The 16,510-nt window shown below is 52.1% G+C and overlaps 2 protein-coding genes across 2 annotated transcripts in view; one reads left to right on the forward strand and one right to left on the reverse strand.

Moving 5' to 3' along the window:
* The window catches only part of CDH23 (cadherin-related 23), a gene marked incomplete at its 5' end in the record, with an annotated part of 139,077 nt that overhangs the window by 7,219 nt on the left and 115,348 nt on the right, over nucleotides 1-16,510 (reverse strand). Inside the window, 8 exons of the mRNA XM_009879061.1 lie at nucleotides 6,397-6,545; nucleotides 7,673-7,786; nucleotides 8,748-8,900; nucleotides 9,283-9,502; nucleotides 9,961-10,106; nucleotides 12,168-12,357; nucleotides 13,518-13,625; nucleotides 16,094-16,206. Coding sequence (XP_009877363.1) covers nucleotides 6,397-6,545; nucleotides 7,673-7,786; nucleotides 8,748-8,900; nucleotides 9,283-9,502; nucleotides 9,961-10,106; nucleotides 12,168-12,357; nucleotides 13,518-13,625; nucleotides 16,094-16,206 — 1,193 coding nt within the window. The remainder of the gene's footprint in view (nucleotides 1-6,396; nucleotides 6,546-7,672; nucleotides 7,787-8,747; nucleotides 8,901-9,282; nucleotides 9,503-9,960; nucleotides 10,107-12,167; nucleotides 12,358-13,517; nucleotides 13,626-16,093; nucleotides 16,207-16,510) is intronic.
* LOC104281156 (chromosome unknown open reading frame, human C10orf105) lies at nucleotides 3,820-4,218 on the forward strand. The gene has a single exon (XM_009879059.1). It carries the CDS (start codon nucleotides 3,820-3,822, stop codon nucleotides 4,216-4,218), a length of 399 nt encoding a protein of 132 aa, XP_009877361.1.

The following is a 16,510-nucleotide window of genomic DNA, read 5'->3' on the forward strand; positions in this document are numbered from 1 at the left end:
GCCAGGGCTTTTCTCCCTGGTTGGCATCGAGCCGCCGCATCTCCTCCTCTGCAGAAACCACAAAGCATGACCATGGCGGTGGCTGCTTGGGAATTGCCGGGGATGCCTTAGCTTTTATTTTCCACCTTCTTGCCCCTGCAAGGCATCTTCTCCCTACAAACCTTACTCAGCAGTTTCCTTTTTCCAGGCAGGTAGGGGTTTGCACCCATATACGTGCGGCGAAGAGGAGGGTGCGCTGCAAAGGATGTGTGTGTAGCAGGAAGAGCGAGGCCGTTGATAAGGGCTTGGCTTTAAAGTCCTGGGCTAGCTTTCACCCACGCTTGCAGGAGGCAGACGTGCTCTTCTGAAACACTGTTTTGAGATGTCTTGGTCCCTTCCACCGAATCAGCCTTAAGAAAACATGCACCCCTGCACTTGCAAATTGATTTCCCACCCCTGCGCCACACACCTTCTTTTCCTCCCTCCCAGACTGTTTCACGTCTTGCTTACAGCTGGTCACAACCCTTGCACCTTGCTCCCTGTTCCACCAGAGACTTCCTTTCACAATAGAGAGCTCTCTCTCCCACACCAGCTCTCCCATCTTCAGGGCTCCCCGAGACCATTTCTGGGCAGCGATGGCTGGTGATGGATGAGCTCCACACCAGCAGGCAAGTGATGCCCAGGCAGACCAGCTGCCTTGGCACAGCCCTGGCTCCCAAAAGCTATCCTGTGAGCCAAAACACCCTGCTGCGGTGGCAGCCGTGGCAAAGAAACCCAAGAGATGGGAGAGAAATCTCTGCAGCTTTTCGTGCCATTCTCTGCCCCACCGTGCCTGGGAAAACGCATTTTGAGGTGAGCAAATGTGAAGGTTTTCAGTGTGATGAGCAAACAGCATCCTGCAAACACCCCCTGAGCCATCCTTTTCCCAGCTCAACCCAAGAGTTTGTTGCAGGCAGTGCAATAACCAGGTGAAGAGGGTCAGCCAAGGTATTTTGGTTTTTATAGTTTGCATTAAAGCGATGCTGCCAGCCTGTAGCCTTGGGAAAAAACCTCATCATCTGCTGCTTTGACCCACTGAAGCCCCAGAGGAGATGCAATACCGTCCCCAGTAGGCAAGCGGACAAGATGCAGGATGTCCCCAACCTGGCAAACTGATTGCACCCGTGTGCAAGCAGTGGGAGAAAAAAAAATTCTTTCAGCTGCAGGGACAAGGCACCTTGTGCAGCCGAGCCCCAGCAAGCCTGCTTTGCCTCCCTGCTGGGGAGAGCAGGCTGCAGGCAGAGCCAGCCCTTTGCAGATCACCTTTCAAACACCCCCAGCTATTGGAAAGGGGTCAAAAAAGGAGGAGGGTGGAAACAAAAGGATGGGGGAAAAAAGCAGGCAGCTTGGCACAGAGCTGCTGGGAAAAGGGGGAGCAGCTCACAACTGTATCATTCAGCCTCCCCACAGGGGCTAAGCCTGGGGAAACACAACCCCGGGGGCTTGGAGTGGCGGCAAGGCAGGCGTGCGGGGAAGGCAAAGCCGGCCAGTGAGAGGTAGGAGCCCTTTTGCTTTCCGTATCCAACTATCTGGGTTGAGAAGCGGGGTGTTTGGCACCCCCCAGCATTGCCTCCTCCTGCAAGGAGAAGCAGAAAGACAGAAAAAAGCTGGGGAGCTCCAGAAAAGCTTCGCTAAGAAAGGCGGGGAGGGAAAAGAGAGCTGCTTTTCATCTGAGCTGGATTACAGGCACAGAAGTGCCCGAAAACAGCCTTTTCTTTGCAGGAGTTTGAGAAAAGGGAGGGAGAGCATACGGGAAAACTCCTGCCAAACTAGGCAGCTGGGCCAGGTCAGGCAGGCAGTGCCTGGCACCAGGGCAGAATAACCCTCTCCACTGCTCAGGAACAAGAATGTTTTCTTCTTCCTTTCCACCCTTCCTCAGGTGCACTTTGCTTTTTGCAGTTTCTCTTCTTTCTATCTGATCCTCAACTGCCTCGTGTCCTGAGGGAACGTCTCGTGTTAGAGCTGATCAGGCAGGGAAGACCCTTTTCAGGGGAGTTGCCAGGCTGGGCAAATCTCTTATTCACACAAGGAGTGCTGTCTTTTTCCCAGTTTTGGTGGCTTTTTTTCCCAAATTCAGCCGAAACAGCTGTAGCTCTGTCTCAGGCAAGAGATGAGGGGGAATCCCCTTTGTCCACGTTAGTAAGCTGAAAAATTTTAGGCTCCAAAAATATAGTCACCACTTGCGTGCACCCTGTAAAGAATTGCCAGGTTTTTAGCTCTCTTTCTGGAAGGACTTGGAGATCAGCCTGGATCTTCTCTGAACCTGCAGCTCTGCCAGCTGAGCTGGGCGTGACGAGGAGGCGGATGGGAAGCAAAGGGAGAAGAGGGCACGGCTGGAAAAGGCTGGGGAAAACAACAGTGTGATCCCCCCGACACGTTCCTAAGGGACACTGTCACATTGGTTTAAAGGAGAAGCCCCCCCAGCCACCAGCAACAGTGCAAAAAAAATGACCTGTGCCTCCTGGCTTGCTCTTAATGAGATTGCTTAAGGTTGTTTCCTCCTGCATGATTGGGACGCTGAGTGATGCTTGTCTCTCCTGACGCAGCATCTCACTTTCCACCCGGCTCGTCTCTGCCGGTGTGTCTCATGGTTTCCAGTTAGTGATTAAAAACATTTCGCTGATGTCTTCTCTCCCCTTTTTCTGAATATTTTGTCAGCGAACGTCTGGCCGCTGCCTACACAAACCTGTGTGGCTTTGGGGTGCAAGAGCAGACCCTGGCAGCCCCTGCCTTTCCCCTCCTAAGCTCTTCATTTTCAATTGCCTCGATCCAAATCTGTGCTTGCCAGGAGAATGCCAAGCCACGGACCTGTCTTACCCCTCTCCATCACTCTGCTAACTCCCACATCTCTGTAGGAAAGTCAGCGTAATGAGGCTTTCCCTCCAGCATCCAGGCTACAGCATCAAGGGCCAAGCTAAGCTGTCGCGTTGCAGAGGATTGGCACAGCAAAATTTCCCCAACCCTCGTCTCCGAGCTGGGGGGCACAGCCCGTCCGGGTTCAGGAATGGGTGCAGGAGCAAAAGGATGGGTGCAAAGTGCTCTGGGGATGCAAGCCGTGGGAGGATCTGACCCGGTGGAGAAAGCAGAGGACAGTTTGGTAGAGATCTTACTGCTGAGGCTTTGGAAAGCTGTTTTGTGTCAATGTTTGCAGAACTGGCTGCAAAACCTTCGACGTGTCTGAACCTGAAACCAGGTCAGCAAAACACCTAACACAAGAGGATTTTTGGCCCAAGCAGGGTGAGGGCGTTACACTTCGCCCCCGCAGAGAAAAAAAAAAAAAAAAAGGGAAAGAAAAAGGCAATACTAGTGCAATATTGCAGCTCGACATAGAGTTATCTGGGTGGAGGCTCAACCAATTATTCATTTTTTTTGAGGGAGAAGGAATAATAAAAAAATCCCCGAATGACAGTCAATTCAATAAACCCACATTCCTGGGGAACAGAGAACCAAACCCCAGCAGCTTAGGGAGAGGATTTTGGACCTTTTCTACCATACGATTATTCATTGCTTCCAGAAAAGCTTTATGCTTTACAGGGTCACGATACCATGTGTACGCAGCACTACTTGCATTAGATTTCTTTGCCAGACGGTTTTTGCACTTCAGGGTAGTACTTTGGATTTCTAAAACCTATCTCTGTGCAGGAACAGACACCTTGTCACAGAAAACACATCTGGGAGGACCTTAGACATCAAAGCAAGCTCAAAACCCATCGAGATGGACAGAGAGTGGCTATCTGTCCACCTTCTAGGTGGTAATCACCCATGTCCCTTCTTTGTGTCGCCTTGTGCACTGCAGGGAAGATGAGCACAGAGGACACCGGCAACGGGACCTCTCCCACCCCGCCTCTCCTTGGGCTTCTGCTTTCAACCACCGAGCTCGTCCCACCCAGCCCCACATCCCTCAGGATGGCAGAGCCACTGCCCATCATCGCCGCCCTCATTTGCATCTTCCTCCTCCTGGCGACCTTCCTCATCTTTGTCGCCCTCTGCAAGCCGGCAGCACTGGACCGCTCCCGTGAGTGCATGCCCCACCACCCAACAGATGCCAGCGAGCCCCAGCTGAGGCTCTGGAAGCGACTGGGCTCCCTGCGCCGCTCCATCAACACCTTCAGGAGAAGCCGGCCCGTGTGCCAGAACCAGCTCATCCTCCCCAGGAGCTCCCCCCCCAGCCAGGACATCACAGAGTCCACCAAAATGTGATCCTGCTCTGCAGGAACTAGCTCATCCCACATCTTGAGCTTTTGGTTCAGGTTCAGTCCCCTCCTCGAGCAGCTCCCGATACCCCCAAGCATCCTGGCAGAGCCCCTTCGAGCAGCTCGTTTCCAGGCAGTGGCTCTGCAAGGCGGCAGATTTTGTTATTTCAGCTTCCCAAATGCTTTCCAGGTAGGAAAAACTGGAGGCACCCAAACTACACCCACACGCAGCGATTGCCGGGCAAGCCCACAAAAATACTGCTGCTTCGTTTCTTTCGGAAAACGTTGTGTGAGTTGCGAGGTGCCTGGGCGAGAGCAGAGCAACCTGGCTGCCTAACGAAGAAAGGCATCCCGGGGCAAACGTGGCCCCCAAAAAGCAATTCTCAGCCAGGATTGCCTCCTGAGAGAAGACTTGTGCCCCACCTGGTGCTTGTGTCCCCCTTCTCCATGCAACGAGTCATGGATTGCTCCAGTTTCTTCTCGGAAGAATGCGCTACAGCTGGCTGCTGGATACCTGCTTCAATAAACGAGCAGGTAAACATGCCTGTAAATGCATTAAAGAGGCCTTTGGAGGATTGCAGCTGCTGCCAGCTCAAAAAGGCACTGCTTGCTTCTGCTGGGAAAGGGTATGACAACCAGTAGGTAAGCCAACGTGCTTAAAGGAATCGGTAGGAAAAGAAAAAGTTTAATTCTTCCAGGTCAGAATTCTCTTGTTGCCAGAGGGGCAACAGGGCTGTCTTTGAAGGGAGAGACCTTCACTACAAACAGTCCACCTCAGAGGCATGAATTAAGCTAAACCCAGGTTATTGCCCATTTTTCCAAATCCCTGTAATTTTTGTGCCATGGGAGCAACACGCGAAGAGGAGCTGTGGGAAGCTTGTGCTCGAGAACCACGCACAGCTCCCAGCAAAACCTTTGTTGCGGTAGGCGAAAAAGCTCTTTTCTTCTCTCCCGGTGACTCACAACGCCTGTGAGAGCCAGGGACAAAGCTGCCCCTTTCCCTGGGCCGGGAGAGGTATTCAAGGCAGGAGGAGCCTTCACAGGGCCCTCTGCAAAGAGCCTTTGCTACCCGCTCCAGAAGAGCCCTGGGTTTGAAGAGATGCTGGAAGCCCTCAGAGGCTGAGTGAATGCCTGCATTCATTCAGCGCTCACTGAGCCATTCAGCTCTGCCCACTGCTCCCTCAAAGAGGAACAAAAATGAAAGCAAACTCCCAATGCTTTTCTCCCTCCACTCCCCCTGCCCCCCCCCCAAGAGCATCTCTGCACTCCCTCTTTTCCCTCCCCCTTGAGATCTCCTCTCTCCATCCCTTCTCTGCTGGGAGGAGGGAGAAAGTGGGGACAGGGGCAGGCTCGCCAACACAGAGCTTGGGTTTGCTCCTCTTCCCCCTTGCAGAAATGCTTCTTATTTTTCCCTGGCTTTGCTGTCATCTCCCCAGTGCTCACAGCCTGGGTTAGCAAAGGAGCAGGGGGGCGCACAAGCAAGAAAGCCTGTTAGAATCACAGAAACCTTAAGGATGGAAAAGACCTTTAAGATCATCAAGCCCAATTGTCAACCAACACTATCATAACCACTAAACCATGTCCTGAAGTGCCATGTCTGCACGTTCTTTGAACACCTCCAGGGATGGTGACTCCACCACTGCCCTGGGCAGCCTCTTCCAATGCCTCACCACTCTTTCAATAAAGAATTTTTCCCTAATCATAGAATCATAGAACAGTTCAGGTTCGAAAAGACCCTTGGGATCATCGAGTCCAACCACTGACCCTACACTACAAGTTCACCCCTAAACCACATCACCCAACACCACATCTAAGCAACACAAACACATCCAGGGATGGCAACTCAACCCCCTCCCTAGGCAGTTTATTCCAGTGTCTGACAACTCTTTCCGTGAAGAATTTCTTCCTAATATCTCATCTCAACCTCCCCTGAGGCAACTTGAGGCCATTTCCTCTTGTCCTATCACTAGTAACTTGAGAGAAAAGACCAACACCTTCCTCCCTACAACCTCTTTGACGGATTTGTAGAGATCAGTGAGGTCTCCTCTCAGAGTTCTCGTCTCCAGATTAACTTGCCCTGGCCCAGGGGAACAGACTGATGATGGGGAGAGAAAAATCTCCACCCTGGGCTTCCTGCAACCCCCTTCCCCAACCCAGAGACCCCCCGTGGGAGAGAACCATGTGCCTGCACTATGCTGCTGGCGGCCGGGATGTCCTCAGGGACGCTGACTTCGTAGCTGCTCTGCAGGAAGATGGGTCGGTTGTCATTGACATCCAGGATGGTCACATACACGGTGGCAGTCCCGGTGCGCCGGTTCCCTGTGGGGCCGTTGTCTGTTTGGGAGAGAAAGGTGAGAGGAGGTTCGGTCACCTCTGTCTCCTCCTTGCACAGGTGATGCTCAGCCTTCGGCTGCTAAAAAACAACAGGATCAACATTTCTAAACTAAGCCCCTCCATCTTTTCTGCAGCTTCCAAATCCCAAGCTAAGCCACGAGGTTGGGGTTTTTTTCTGCCTATCCTGAACAAAAAAAAAGAAAAGCCAAACCACCCTCAAGCTGTATCATGGAGCCACTGCCCAGTGAGGCTAGAAATGCAAGCAATCATTAAAAGTAGGTTTGCAGCTTCATAGACTAAGAAGGAAGGGATTGCTGGAGGTCAGGGATTTGGGATATGAATTCGGGCAGAGGTCTGTTGAGTTTTCTGTAGACCAGGCTCAGCTCACAGCCAAAGAGCTTGGGGACCTGTTCGTGTTCAATAGATAAGGACATGGCAGCACAGCTCTTGGGTTTGCCATGAAGGATGAGGCAACAGGGAGCATAAGCTGGGTTGTTTTTTTCCAGCATGCCTGATGGAAGAAAGCACAAAGCCCACCCAGCTTGGATCTGGCGACTTGGAAAACCATCAGCAGTCTGATACCCATCAGAAGGGCCTAACAGTCCCGTTCCTGCCTGGGATCCAATCCTGTGGCACCTGCAATGCTGCAACCCCAAAGACTTCTGACCAGGCCACTTATTCCTCTTTTCAAAAGGGGCATCCAAGTCTTCTGTAAACAGGCACATCATTATAAAGCTCTGGGGATGATGGCCAAGGTGTGTTTGGCACACAGGCCCTCTGCCCTTGCCAGGTGGCTCTGGATTAATCAGCAGCCACCAAGCCAAGAGCTGGCATGGCATTAGGGGAGCGATGCTGTGGTGATGGCATTTCTGGGTGGACATTTGCCCCCGAGAGCACGGAGCCTCTTGGGAACAGGGGGGCTTGCCTTCTCCAGGGAAGAGGGGTTGGACGAGCCTGAGGGGTGAATTTACTGCCTGCAAAATCACGGTGGAACCATGCATGTGGGCTGTGAAGTGCTAACACCAACCACAGGTTGATAGAGCACCTCAAAAGGTCGCTGCCTCTCTCCTGAGTTTCCAAGGCATGCCCGCGGCCACCCCTCTGCGGGAACGGTGGGAAATCCTTACCAATGGCCTCCAGGATCAGCGCGTACGACGCCACGGTCTCCCTGTCCAGACTCACAACTGTCCTGACCACTCCATCCCTGAAGCCGACGCTGAATTTGCCATCCTGGTTCCCACCTGTAGTGAAGGACAAGGACTCAGTCACCCGCTGCCTGGATGCAGGGAGCAGCGCTGCAGGGATGCTACAGCCTGATGGCGAAATTCCCGAGTGCTCGGCTTGCCTTCCTGGAAAAGCTGCATTTTACGTGTTTTTGGGCAAGGAAAGCATAGGGCAAGCTCACATCTCATCCCAGACAAATCTTCCCTGCAGCAAAAGTGGCTCTGCAGCCTTCTTTCTGCCACACCATGTGCCGGTGCTTGCCTCACAGCGCTGGCGAGGAGCGAAGGTTGTAGGAAAAGCTGAATCATGTAAATGTCAGATCATTTCCTGAGACCTTCGGAAGCAAACCGGGGTCACTTTGCATGCGGTCTGTGGTACTTGTGGGACAACACACACCTTTTCTTTCCCCCTGCCCTGGAGCAAGTGAGATGAAACACAGGGCTGCTCTTGTGAGAAAAAGAAATAAATGACTCTCTGGTGACGCTTCATTTTTTTTGCCCTCTTCCTGAATGTTGCATGTGCAAGTTTGCAAGTCAAAGCACGGCCGGGGGTTTCCCTGGCTTCTCGCTGCGGGTGCCGCAGATGTGGGGCGAGCCGAGTGCTGCCCACCCAGACCCAGCCTACGAGATGCCCTAAACCTCCAGATTTTAAATTTCCAGCCCTAAATGCACGTGAACGCCGCCTCAGCAGTGGTTAAGCCCATCATCATGCTTTTTCCTGGCTGCATTTTATGATTCTATGATTCAGAGATTTGTGGGAGGGCAGAAGATGCTCAGGGCAGAGGGGGGTGAGAGCTCACCCCAGGAGGACCAGGAATAGCAGCCGGAGCAGAGCGAGGCTGTTCGGCAGATGGCGATACTGTACAAGGTTTGGAGGGGCTGCAAAAGGCAGAGCTGATGTGCAGGACACCCTGGTCACGGTCCCGGGAGCTCCTTTCCACAACCAAAGCTGTGTTTTGTTGCAAGGGGTTCCTCCTACCTGTGATGAAGTAGCTGAGCTCAGCGTTCAGCCCAACATCAGCATCTGTGCAGTTGAGCCGGACCACTTTGAAATCCCGAGCCACGTTTTCAGGCAGTGACACGTTGTAGACGGCGGGGAAAAAGGTAGGGTTCTCGTCATTCACGTCCAGAACTGAAAGGGAGGAGCAGAGCTGAGTGACCCTCCTGCCCAGGGCTGCCCCTCCTGCAGATATCAGGCTCCCAAAGCCACCTGCCTATACGCTCAGTATTTCCTGATATACGACAAAGGGCTCTGGGGTTTCAGGACCAGAAACTTCCTTTTCTAAACCTGAGGAGAACGCAGGGTCAGTTTATATCCAGATGATGCTTTTCTTCAGCACTAGGCTTGTGGAAAGCCAGCAAATAGAAATGCATCAAATGAAAGATGGACCCTTCTCAGTCTGTCTCCTACATAAACCACACGTCCCCCCCTCGGTGAGGTGTACTTGTCATCTATCGTTTTGGGACCAGAAGGGCCTATGGGCAGGGATCAGAAGGGGTCCCAGCACACCCACCTTTGACGGTCAGGGTGCTGGTGGAGCTCTTGGAGGGCACGCCAGCATCGCTGGCCACCACCCGCAGGTAGTACTCGGCGATCCTCTCCCTGTCCAGCACGGCAGTGGAGATGATGAGCCCGCTGGTGCCGTTGATGATGAAATCCATGCGAGGCATCCCCACCTGCATGCGGTATGTCACCTGCCCATTTGGCCCCTCATCCAGGTCGATGGCCACCACCTGGCGGGGAGAACAGAGGGAAGGAGTGAGTGTGGGGGAAGCCCAGTCATTCTCCTAACAAGGAAAATCTCAGTTCATAAACCCTGAGCGTTCCTTTGCCCCCAGGGATGCTGAGCTGAAACAAAGGGGTCTTGGAGCATTTTGGGACATGGTTTAGTGGTCGAGTAGTATCGTCGAGTTGATGGTTAGACTAGATGATCTTGGAGGTCTTTTCCAACCTTAATGATTCGATGAACTCCGCAGCTGGGAACAGGCACACAGGGCGGGACGGCACAACCTCTTCTGCATCCACCTAGTTGCATTGTTAGAGGATGGAGAGAGTGCAGAGCACGGGGAAGAGCACGGAAAGGAGAGGGAGGAGGAGAAGGATGAAGAGGAGCTAGCCTGCTTTGTAGAAGGGATGGAAGCCACAGGAGCAGCTCCCAGCAGGGAGCACGGTGGCAGTGGGACACACTCACCTGGAAGACAGAGGAGCCAGCGGGAAGGCCCTCGGCGATCTCGGCAGCAAAGGGCAGGTTTTGGAAAGCAGGGTCGTTATCATTGAGGTCCAGCAGGTTGACGAAAACCGTGGCGCTGCTGGTAGCTCGCAGGGGTGGCCTCCCACCTGGAACAAGGCCTCAAGGTGAACGCCTCAAAGCTGTTTCCACCCTTTCTTCCCCAAAAAGGAGCCCTCGCTGCCTTCACAGACACTAGTGCAGGATGGGGCTGCTCCATCAAAGCGTTGACCTGCCCAAGCTCCCTCTCGTGCTCTAGCCCATCAGATGAACGGTACCAGTCCCCTGGCAGGGGGAAACTCTGCCTGGCAGCAAAGCATAGCCATGGCTACCTGTGCATGCAGCGGCAAAATGAGAGTAACACCAGTCGGTGCTTATCTCTGTCTTTCTGATGGGGTGGTGGCTTTAGCAGAGGTGATGTAAAAACTGAAAGGGGCAGAGGTTAGGTCCTGTGTGCCTCTGGGCTTCTAGAAACAAGATAAATAATGGAAAAGATACCATTCCTGGAGAAAAATGACATTTCACCACTTGGTAAGCCTTGCTCCCCACCTGCTTAGTTGACTTTCTTAGATATTGATGCAGCCAGACTGAGAAGAGGGGGAGTTTCTGCCTCCTGGGCTCATTGTCAGGGCTGCTACAGAAATGACTGTGCTCGCATTTTAAAGGTTTCTGATCTGTTTTAGCGGCAGGCCTTAACCTACTCTCATTTTTCAACCTCAAAAACATCTTTGTGACATGCTCAAAACAAGAAAAAAGGAGGGGGAGAAGAAGAAACTTCCTTGTAAAGGAAAGATGAAGCTAAGAAAAGTTCAGCTTGACACATGGAAACCATCAGGGAGGGAAAGCAGAGGTTAAAGTCTCCCACAAGAACAACGGCAAGTGACCACAAGATTTCTCCCAATTGCTTATAGAAAGATTCATCCACCTCACTGCTTTGGCTGGGAGCTCTACAGCAGACTCCCACAGCAATATCAGCTTTATACGCCCTTAACCTAATCCAAACACTCATGATCCCATCATCGCTATACTTGATATCTGAGCTTTCACAGCATTCCCTAACATACAGGGCTACTCCACCACCCCTCCTTCCCTGTTTATCCCTCCTAAAGAGCTTGTAGCCATCAATTTTGGCACTCCAGTCACGTGAGGCATCCCATCATGTTTCTATAACAGTCACTATGTCATAGTTTTTCTGGTGTATCATGGCTTCAAGCTCCCCATTTGTTGCTCATGCTGCCTGCATCGGTATAGATGCGCTTTAGTTTTGCTACTCATCCCAACGCCTTTTTGTGAGTGTGGGCCCTATTTCCTATCAGACGCTTCCTGGGTGCTTCCATGATTTCTAAACACCTATCCCTTCCCTCAAATGAACTAGCAGAGCGAGAGTCATTGCTGGTCCACCATCCTACAAGCCCTGGCATGCTTCCTTTGGGCTTAGTCCTAACAGGCCCAGTTATCTCCCCTTCCCCCTTCATATCTAGTTTAAAGTCCTGTTAATGAGCCCTGCTAACTCCTGCCCCAAAATCCTTCTTCCCCTCTGGGACAGGTGCATCACACCTGCCACCAGCAGGCCAGGTGTCTTGTCTAGCAGCCCATGATAAAAAACCCCAAAGCCCTGCCGGTAGTATCAGTCCCAAAGCCATGGGTTGACCTTTTGTCTCTTCCAGGCAATTCCTTCATTCATTGCCACCAAAGAGATAGAGGAGAATACAACTTGCACTCCTGATCCTGATCCCAAGGCTGTAAAATCTCTTTTAATTGATATTGGGTTCCTTCTACCCACTTCATCACTACTCACCTGAAATACGAGAAGGAGGTAATAATCAGAGGGCTTTACTAGGGTCGGAAATTTCTCCAACACATCCCTAACCCGTGCCCCAGGGAGGCAGCAAACTTCCCCGTGAAGTGGATCAGGATGGCATATTGGTCCCTTTGCCTCCTCAGTAGAGTAGCCCACAACAATGACCCATCTTCTTTTTTCCTGGAGCCAGTTTTGATGCTGGGTCTATGGCGACTCAGCCTTTCTGGCACTTCTGACCTGGGTGAATCAGCCCTCTCTCCAACAGCCAGTCCCTTCTGTGGGACCTCATACCTGTGCTGCAAGGGTAACTGGGAAGGATGGGGAAGCCGGGAGGGGATTTGCCGCGGTCATGAATGTTGATGGGACTTACAGTCGGTGACTGACACCACGATCCTCCGCATGAGCTGGGCCTCCTGGGCATTGGGGTTCTCTCGGTCCAGGAGGACACCGGTTGTGCGGATCTTGCCCGTGGTGCTATTGAGGCTGTAGAACTTGTTGGGGGGCCGGATGCTGTACACCACCGCCCCGTTTTCGCCCAGGTCTGGGTCAATGGCCACCACCTGCCACAGAGACACTTCAGAAAATTAAAGCAGAGCAATGGGAATTAACTCCTCCCCCGTGTGGATTCACTAGGGTCTAATAAAGAGGCTGAGCTCTCAAAAAAGTCTTCTCCAGTCAGAAGAACTTCCTCCCCTACACAGCTGTGTATTTTCACAATACTTGCAAGGATTTTGTACCCTTGAGACTTCTACTGCTGTGTTGATCCTCCTCAAAATTGGCCTACAACCCTGGGAGGTAACAGCATGACAAGAGAGACATAAGCACGTAGCTATCAAAGGGGCTTTACTCCTTTTAAATAAAACTGGTTAGAAAACAAACACCCTTCAGGAAAAAAATAAAATATACAGGACAAATGGCACACTCAGAAACTTCTGCTGAGAATAATTCGCTGGTGGGAGTTCTCTATGGCAGACATTTTCTGTTTATGGTTCTCCTCGTGACCTTTGTAATTATAGGGGGCATCTATATTAAAAAAATCACCCCAACTTCATTGTACCTGCAACTTCCCCAGCTCCCACTGCTTATCCCACAGCTGAACTCACATCATATCAGTGACACGACAACTATTTTTCCAGCAACTAATTAGTATGTCAAAAGCAAGACGGCTTTGAGCAGCAGGACTGGTGCCACACTGAAGAGAAAACCAGCTTGGGCTGTGCTGCCAGACCTTTCTTCTCCCCCCTCCCAACTCCTTTTTTTTCCTCAGCCTTCCTCCTTATACGATTTTGCGGATTCTCTTCACTTTTCCCTCATTTATTTTCTGTTTTCGTGCCCGTCATTTTTCTCCCGGCGTGATGGAGTACAAGCCTCCCTCTCTCCCTCTCTTTTATTTCACCAGAGGGATTTTGAAAGGCTGTAAATCAACGTCTTTCAGAGAGGTCCTTGAAGGAGGTTGCGGGCAAGGCTAAGAGAAGGAGAATTTGGCCAAAACCCACGCAATTCAAAGAGGGAAAAAAAAGAAAAACCAAAAAAAAAAAAGATCCTAGCAGAGAGGAGAAATGCACAGGACAGGCGGCAGGGAGGAGGGTCAGGAGAAACCTTTCAAATGGATTTCTGTGAGGTAGGGCTTGACCAGGGGTGACACCTTGCTCCTGCCAAGCAGGGTGACAACCTCTCCAGGTGTAGAGAAAAGGTTTTTAGCTGCCTTCCCTTCACGTACCGTGGTGACGTCCGAGTTCGGGGGGGTCATTTCCACCAGGTTGATGAAGTACGGCTCATCCTTCCACGTGGGGTAGTTGTCGTTGATGTCCAGCAGCGTGATGTTCACCTGCGGGAGGGCAAGCAAGCGACGCTGCGTCAGGAGGGAGCGGTGCCAACACCTAACACACGTGCTCACCCTCCGGAGGGAACATCCGCAGCAAAACAACCTCCTGAACGACCGGTAAAAAGCGAAGGGGGAGGAAAAAAACAAAGGAATAAATGAGAAATCAGGAAAGGGTACAAGAACGAGAGGTGTAAAGACAAGAGTGCCCTGAGGTGTTACCTATCTTCGTTCTCAGTGTGAGAAATGGCATCTAAGTGACAGTAGCAAGTGTATGGGATGCATCCAGTTGTCTGGGAGTCTCTCACCTCCCCTTATCACCCTTTTCAAGCCAGCGTGCGAGCCTATGAAAGGCGCCTGAGGGAAGAGCTGTGGTTCAAGAGGTGCCACCCCAACTCAGGGTGTCTTGGTGGAGCTTCTCCTGAGGTCTTCCCAAGGAAGCAGGCTGAGCTGCTGGTGCCACCCCGTGGTAAAAAGAGGCAATTCTGGACACCACGGTCCCCCCCCAGGATGTTCCCCCAGGCCCCAAAGGGAAGGTCGGTGTCCCACCTGTAGTCCAAGCAGCCCATGAACTTGTTCAGCACCCAGAGTCCTTGTAAAGCCCCTGAACAGACCCTTATTCCCACATTAAAGGTGATTGGAGAGAAAAGCTTTGAGTCCTGGGTGTAGGTCCTTGCTAATGACAGCAGGCAGACTTAATTGGCCACCCACTTCTCACTATTAGGAGAACATCATCTCAACTGGAGCCCCAAAGGTGAACCCAGGCCATGCCGTTGCCCAGCCAAGGTGGTCACATGCATCTGAGAGGCCCCATAGGGACCTTCTAGTCTTCTGCCCACAGCAGTAGTGACACTTATTTCTCCTCAGCACAGCCACAATATTTCTCTACATAATCCTCTGTGGTGTGGGACTGCAATACCACCGAGCATCCTGGGATTGAGAGCACCCAAATGTTAAGAAATATCCAAACCAACACATTGCACAAGCTGTGAGAAATGGAGTCTTGTCTTTTGACCTCCCCGTATTTCCACACACTTCTGCAAACCCTTGGCAAACAGTGGGTCTCCCTGATGCCTGTGCAGGGTGAGGCGAAGCAGTAGGCTTCGATCTGCAGTATGAAGGTCTGCACCTCTACCAGAACCTTCTGAGGAGCTCAGGCATCACACACCGGTTGGAAACCCTTGATGCAGGCAGTATGTGAATAGCAGTCATCAGGAACAACTAAGCACGCCTGCACGCTCTCCAACTAAGCATTTTCTCAAGAGGCGTGAACAAAGGGAGCCGTGCTGTGGGTGGAAGAGGTTCCCATTACCGCCTTCGCACAGAGAGATGGACACATGAAGCTCTGGAAGGTCAAGTGGCTCCTGGAGGAACAGCTTGCCAGGAAAGGGAGCCCAATATCAAGGTCTAAACAGCCCGGTGAGTCATCGCGCAAGAGCAGCGAGCAGCTCAGAGGGCAGACACCACTGTATGCTCTTTACCCATTCACAGAATCACAGAATGTTGGGGGTTGGAAGGGACCCCAAAAGATCATCTAGTCCAGCCCCCCTGCCAGAGCAGGATCACCTACAGTAGATCACACAGGAACATGTCGAGGCAGGTTTTGAATGTCTCCAGAGAAGGAGACTCTACACTCTCCCTGGGCAGCCTGTGCCAGGGCTCTGTCACCCTCACAGTGAAAAAAATTTTTCTAATATTTTTGTGGAACCTTCAATGTTCCAGCTTGCACCCACTGCCCCTTGTCCTGTCACTTGACGTCGCTGAGAAAAGCCTGGCTCCATCCTCCCCCTTGACATATCTATAAACATTTATGAGGTCACCCCTCAGCCTCCTCTTCTCCAAGCTGCAGAGCCCCAGCTCCTTCAGCCTTTCTCCCCAGGGAGATGTTCCATCCCTCCATCATCCCTGGGGCTGCACTGGACTCTCTCCAGCAGTTCCCTGTCTCTCTGGAGCTGAGGGGCCCAGAACTGGACACAAGATTCCAGAGGTGGACTCAACAGGGCAGAGCAGAGGGGCAGGAGGACCTCTCTCAACCTACTAGCTACTCCCCCCCTCCACCCCCCCTCGCCCCCAGCCCAGAAAGCCATTGGCCTTCTTGGCCACGAGGGCACACTGCTGGCTCATGGCCATCCTGCTGCCCACCAGCACTCCAGGTCCCTTTCCCCTGCGCTGCTCTCCAGCAAGTCAGTCTCCAACCTATACTGGCACATGAGGTTATTCTTTCCCAAGTGCAAAACTCTACACTTGCCCTTGTTGAACTTCATAAGATTTCTCAGCCCTCCAGCCTGTCCAGGTCTCTCTGAATGGCAGCACAGCCTGCTGGGGTGTCAGCCACTTCTCTCACTTTTGTGTCGTCAGTAACCCTGCTGACAGTGCTCTCTTCACAAAGCAAAAATTCAACACTGGTAGCGTAGGGAAGCGGGCAGCCTTCCCTGCTGGCTAGAGGAGGGGGAATCACTCTTTCACACACTCACCATAGCAATGCCTGTCTTCTGGTGGTGGCCCACACCTCCATCAACTGCCCGGACAATGAGGATGTATTCGGACTTGGCCTCCCGGTCCAGCAAGGACGTTGTTGTGATTTCCCCTGCAGCCAGAAGAGATATGAGAGAGGGGTTAGAGATGGCGTATGGTGAGTAGGGAGTTAAAAAAAATAATAAATTTTGCAGCCAAAGTCTTTTCTCAGGGATTGGTCCCACCAGGAGCTCGGCTTCCACTGATGCCTCTGCCAAAGCTCTCATGGGGAGTGAGCAAGTGCTGGAGGCTGAAATCTGGTGAATCCCTTAAATTGTGTTTCTCCTAAGCAGGGCTGCTCAAGGGAGAGGAGGTAAAAGAGGAAAAATGATGGGGAGGAAACGCAGGGAAGTTCAGGAGAGGGAACTGAAAGGGAA

The sequence above is a fragment of the Apaloderma vittatum genome, unplaced genomic scaffold (assembly GCF_000703405.1).
Source record: "Apaloderma vittatum isolate BGI_N311 unplaced genomic scaffold, ASM70340v1 scaffold18931, whole genome shotgun sequence".
NCBI classification, from domain to species: Eukaryota; Metazoa; Chordata; class Aves; order Trogoniformes; family Trogonidae; genus Apaloderma; species Apaloderma vittatum.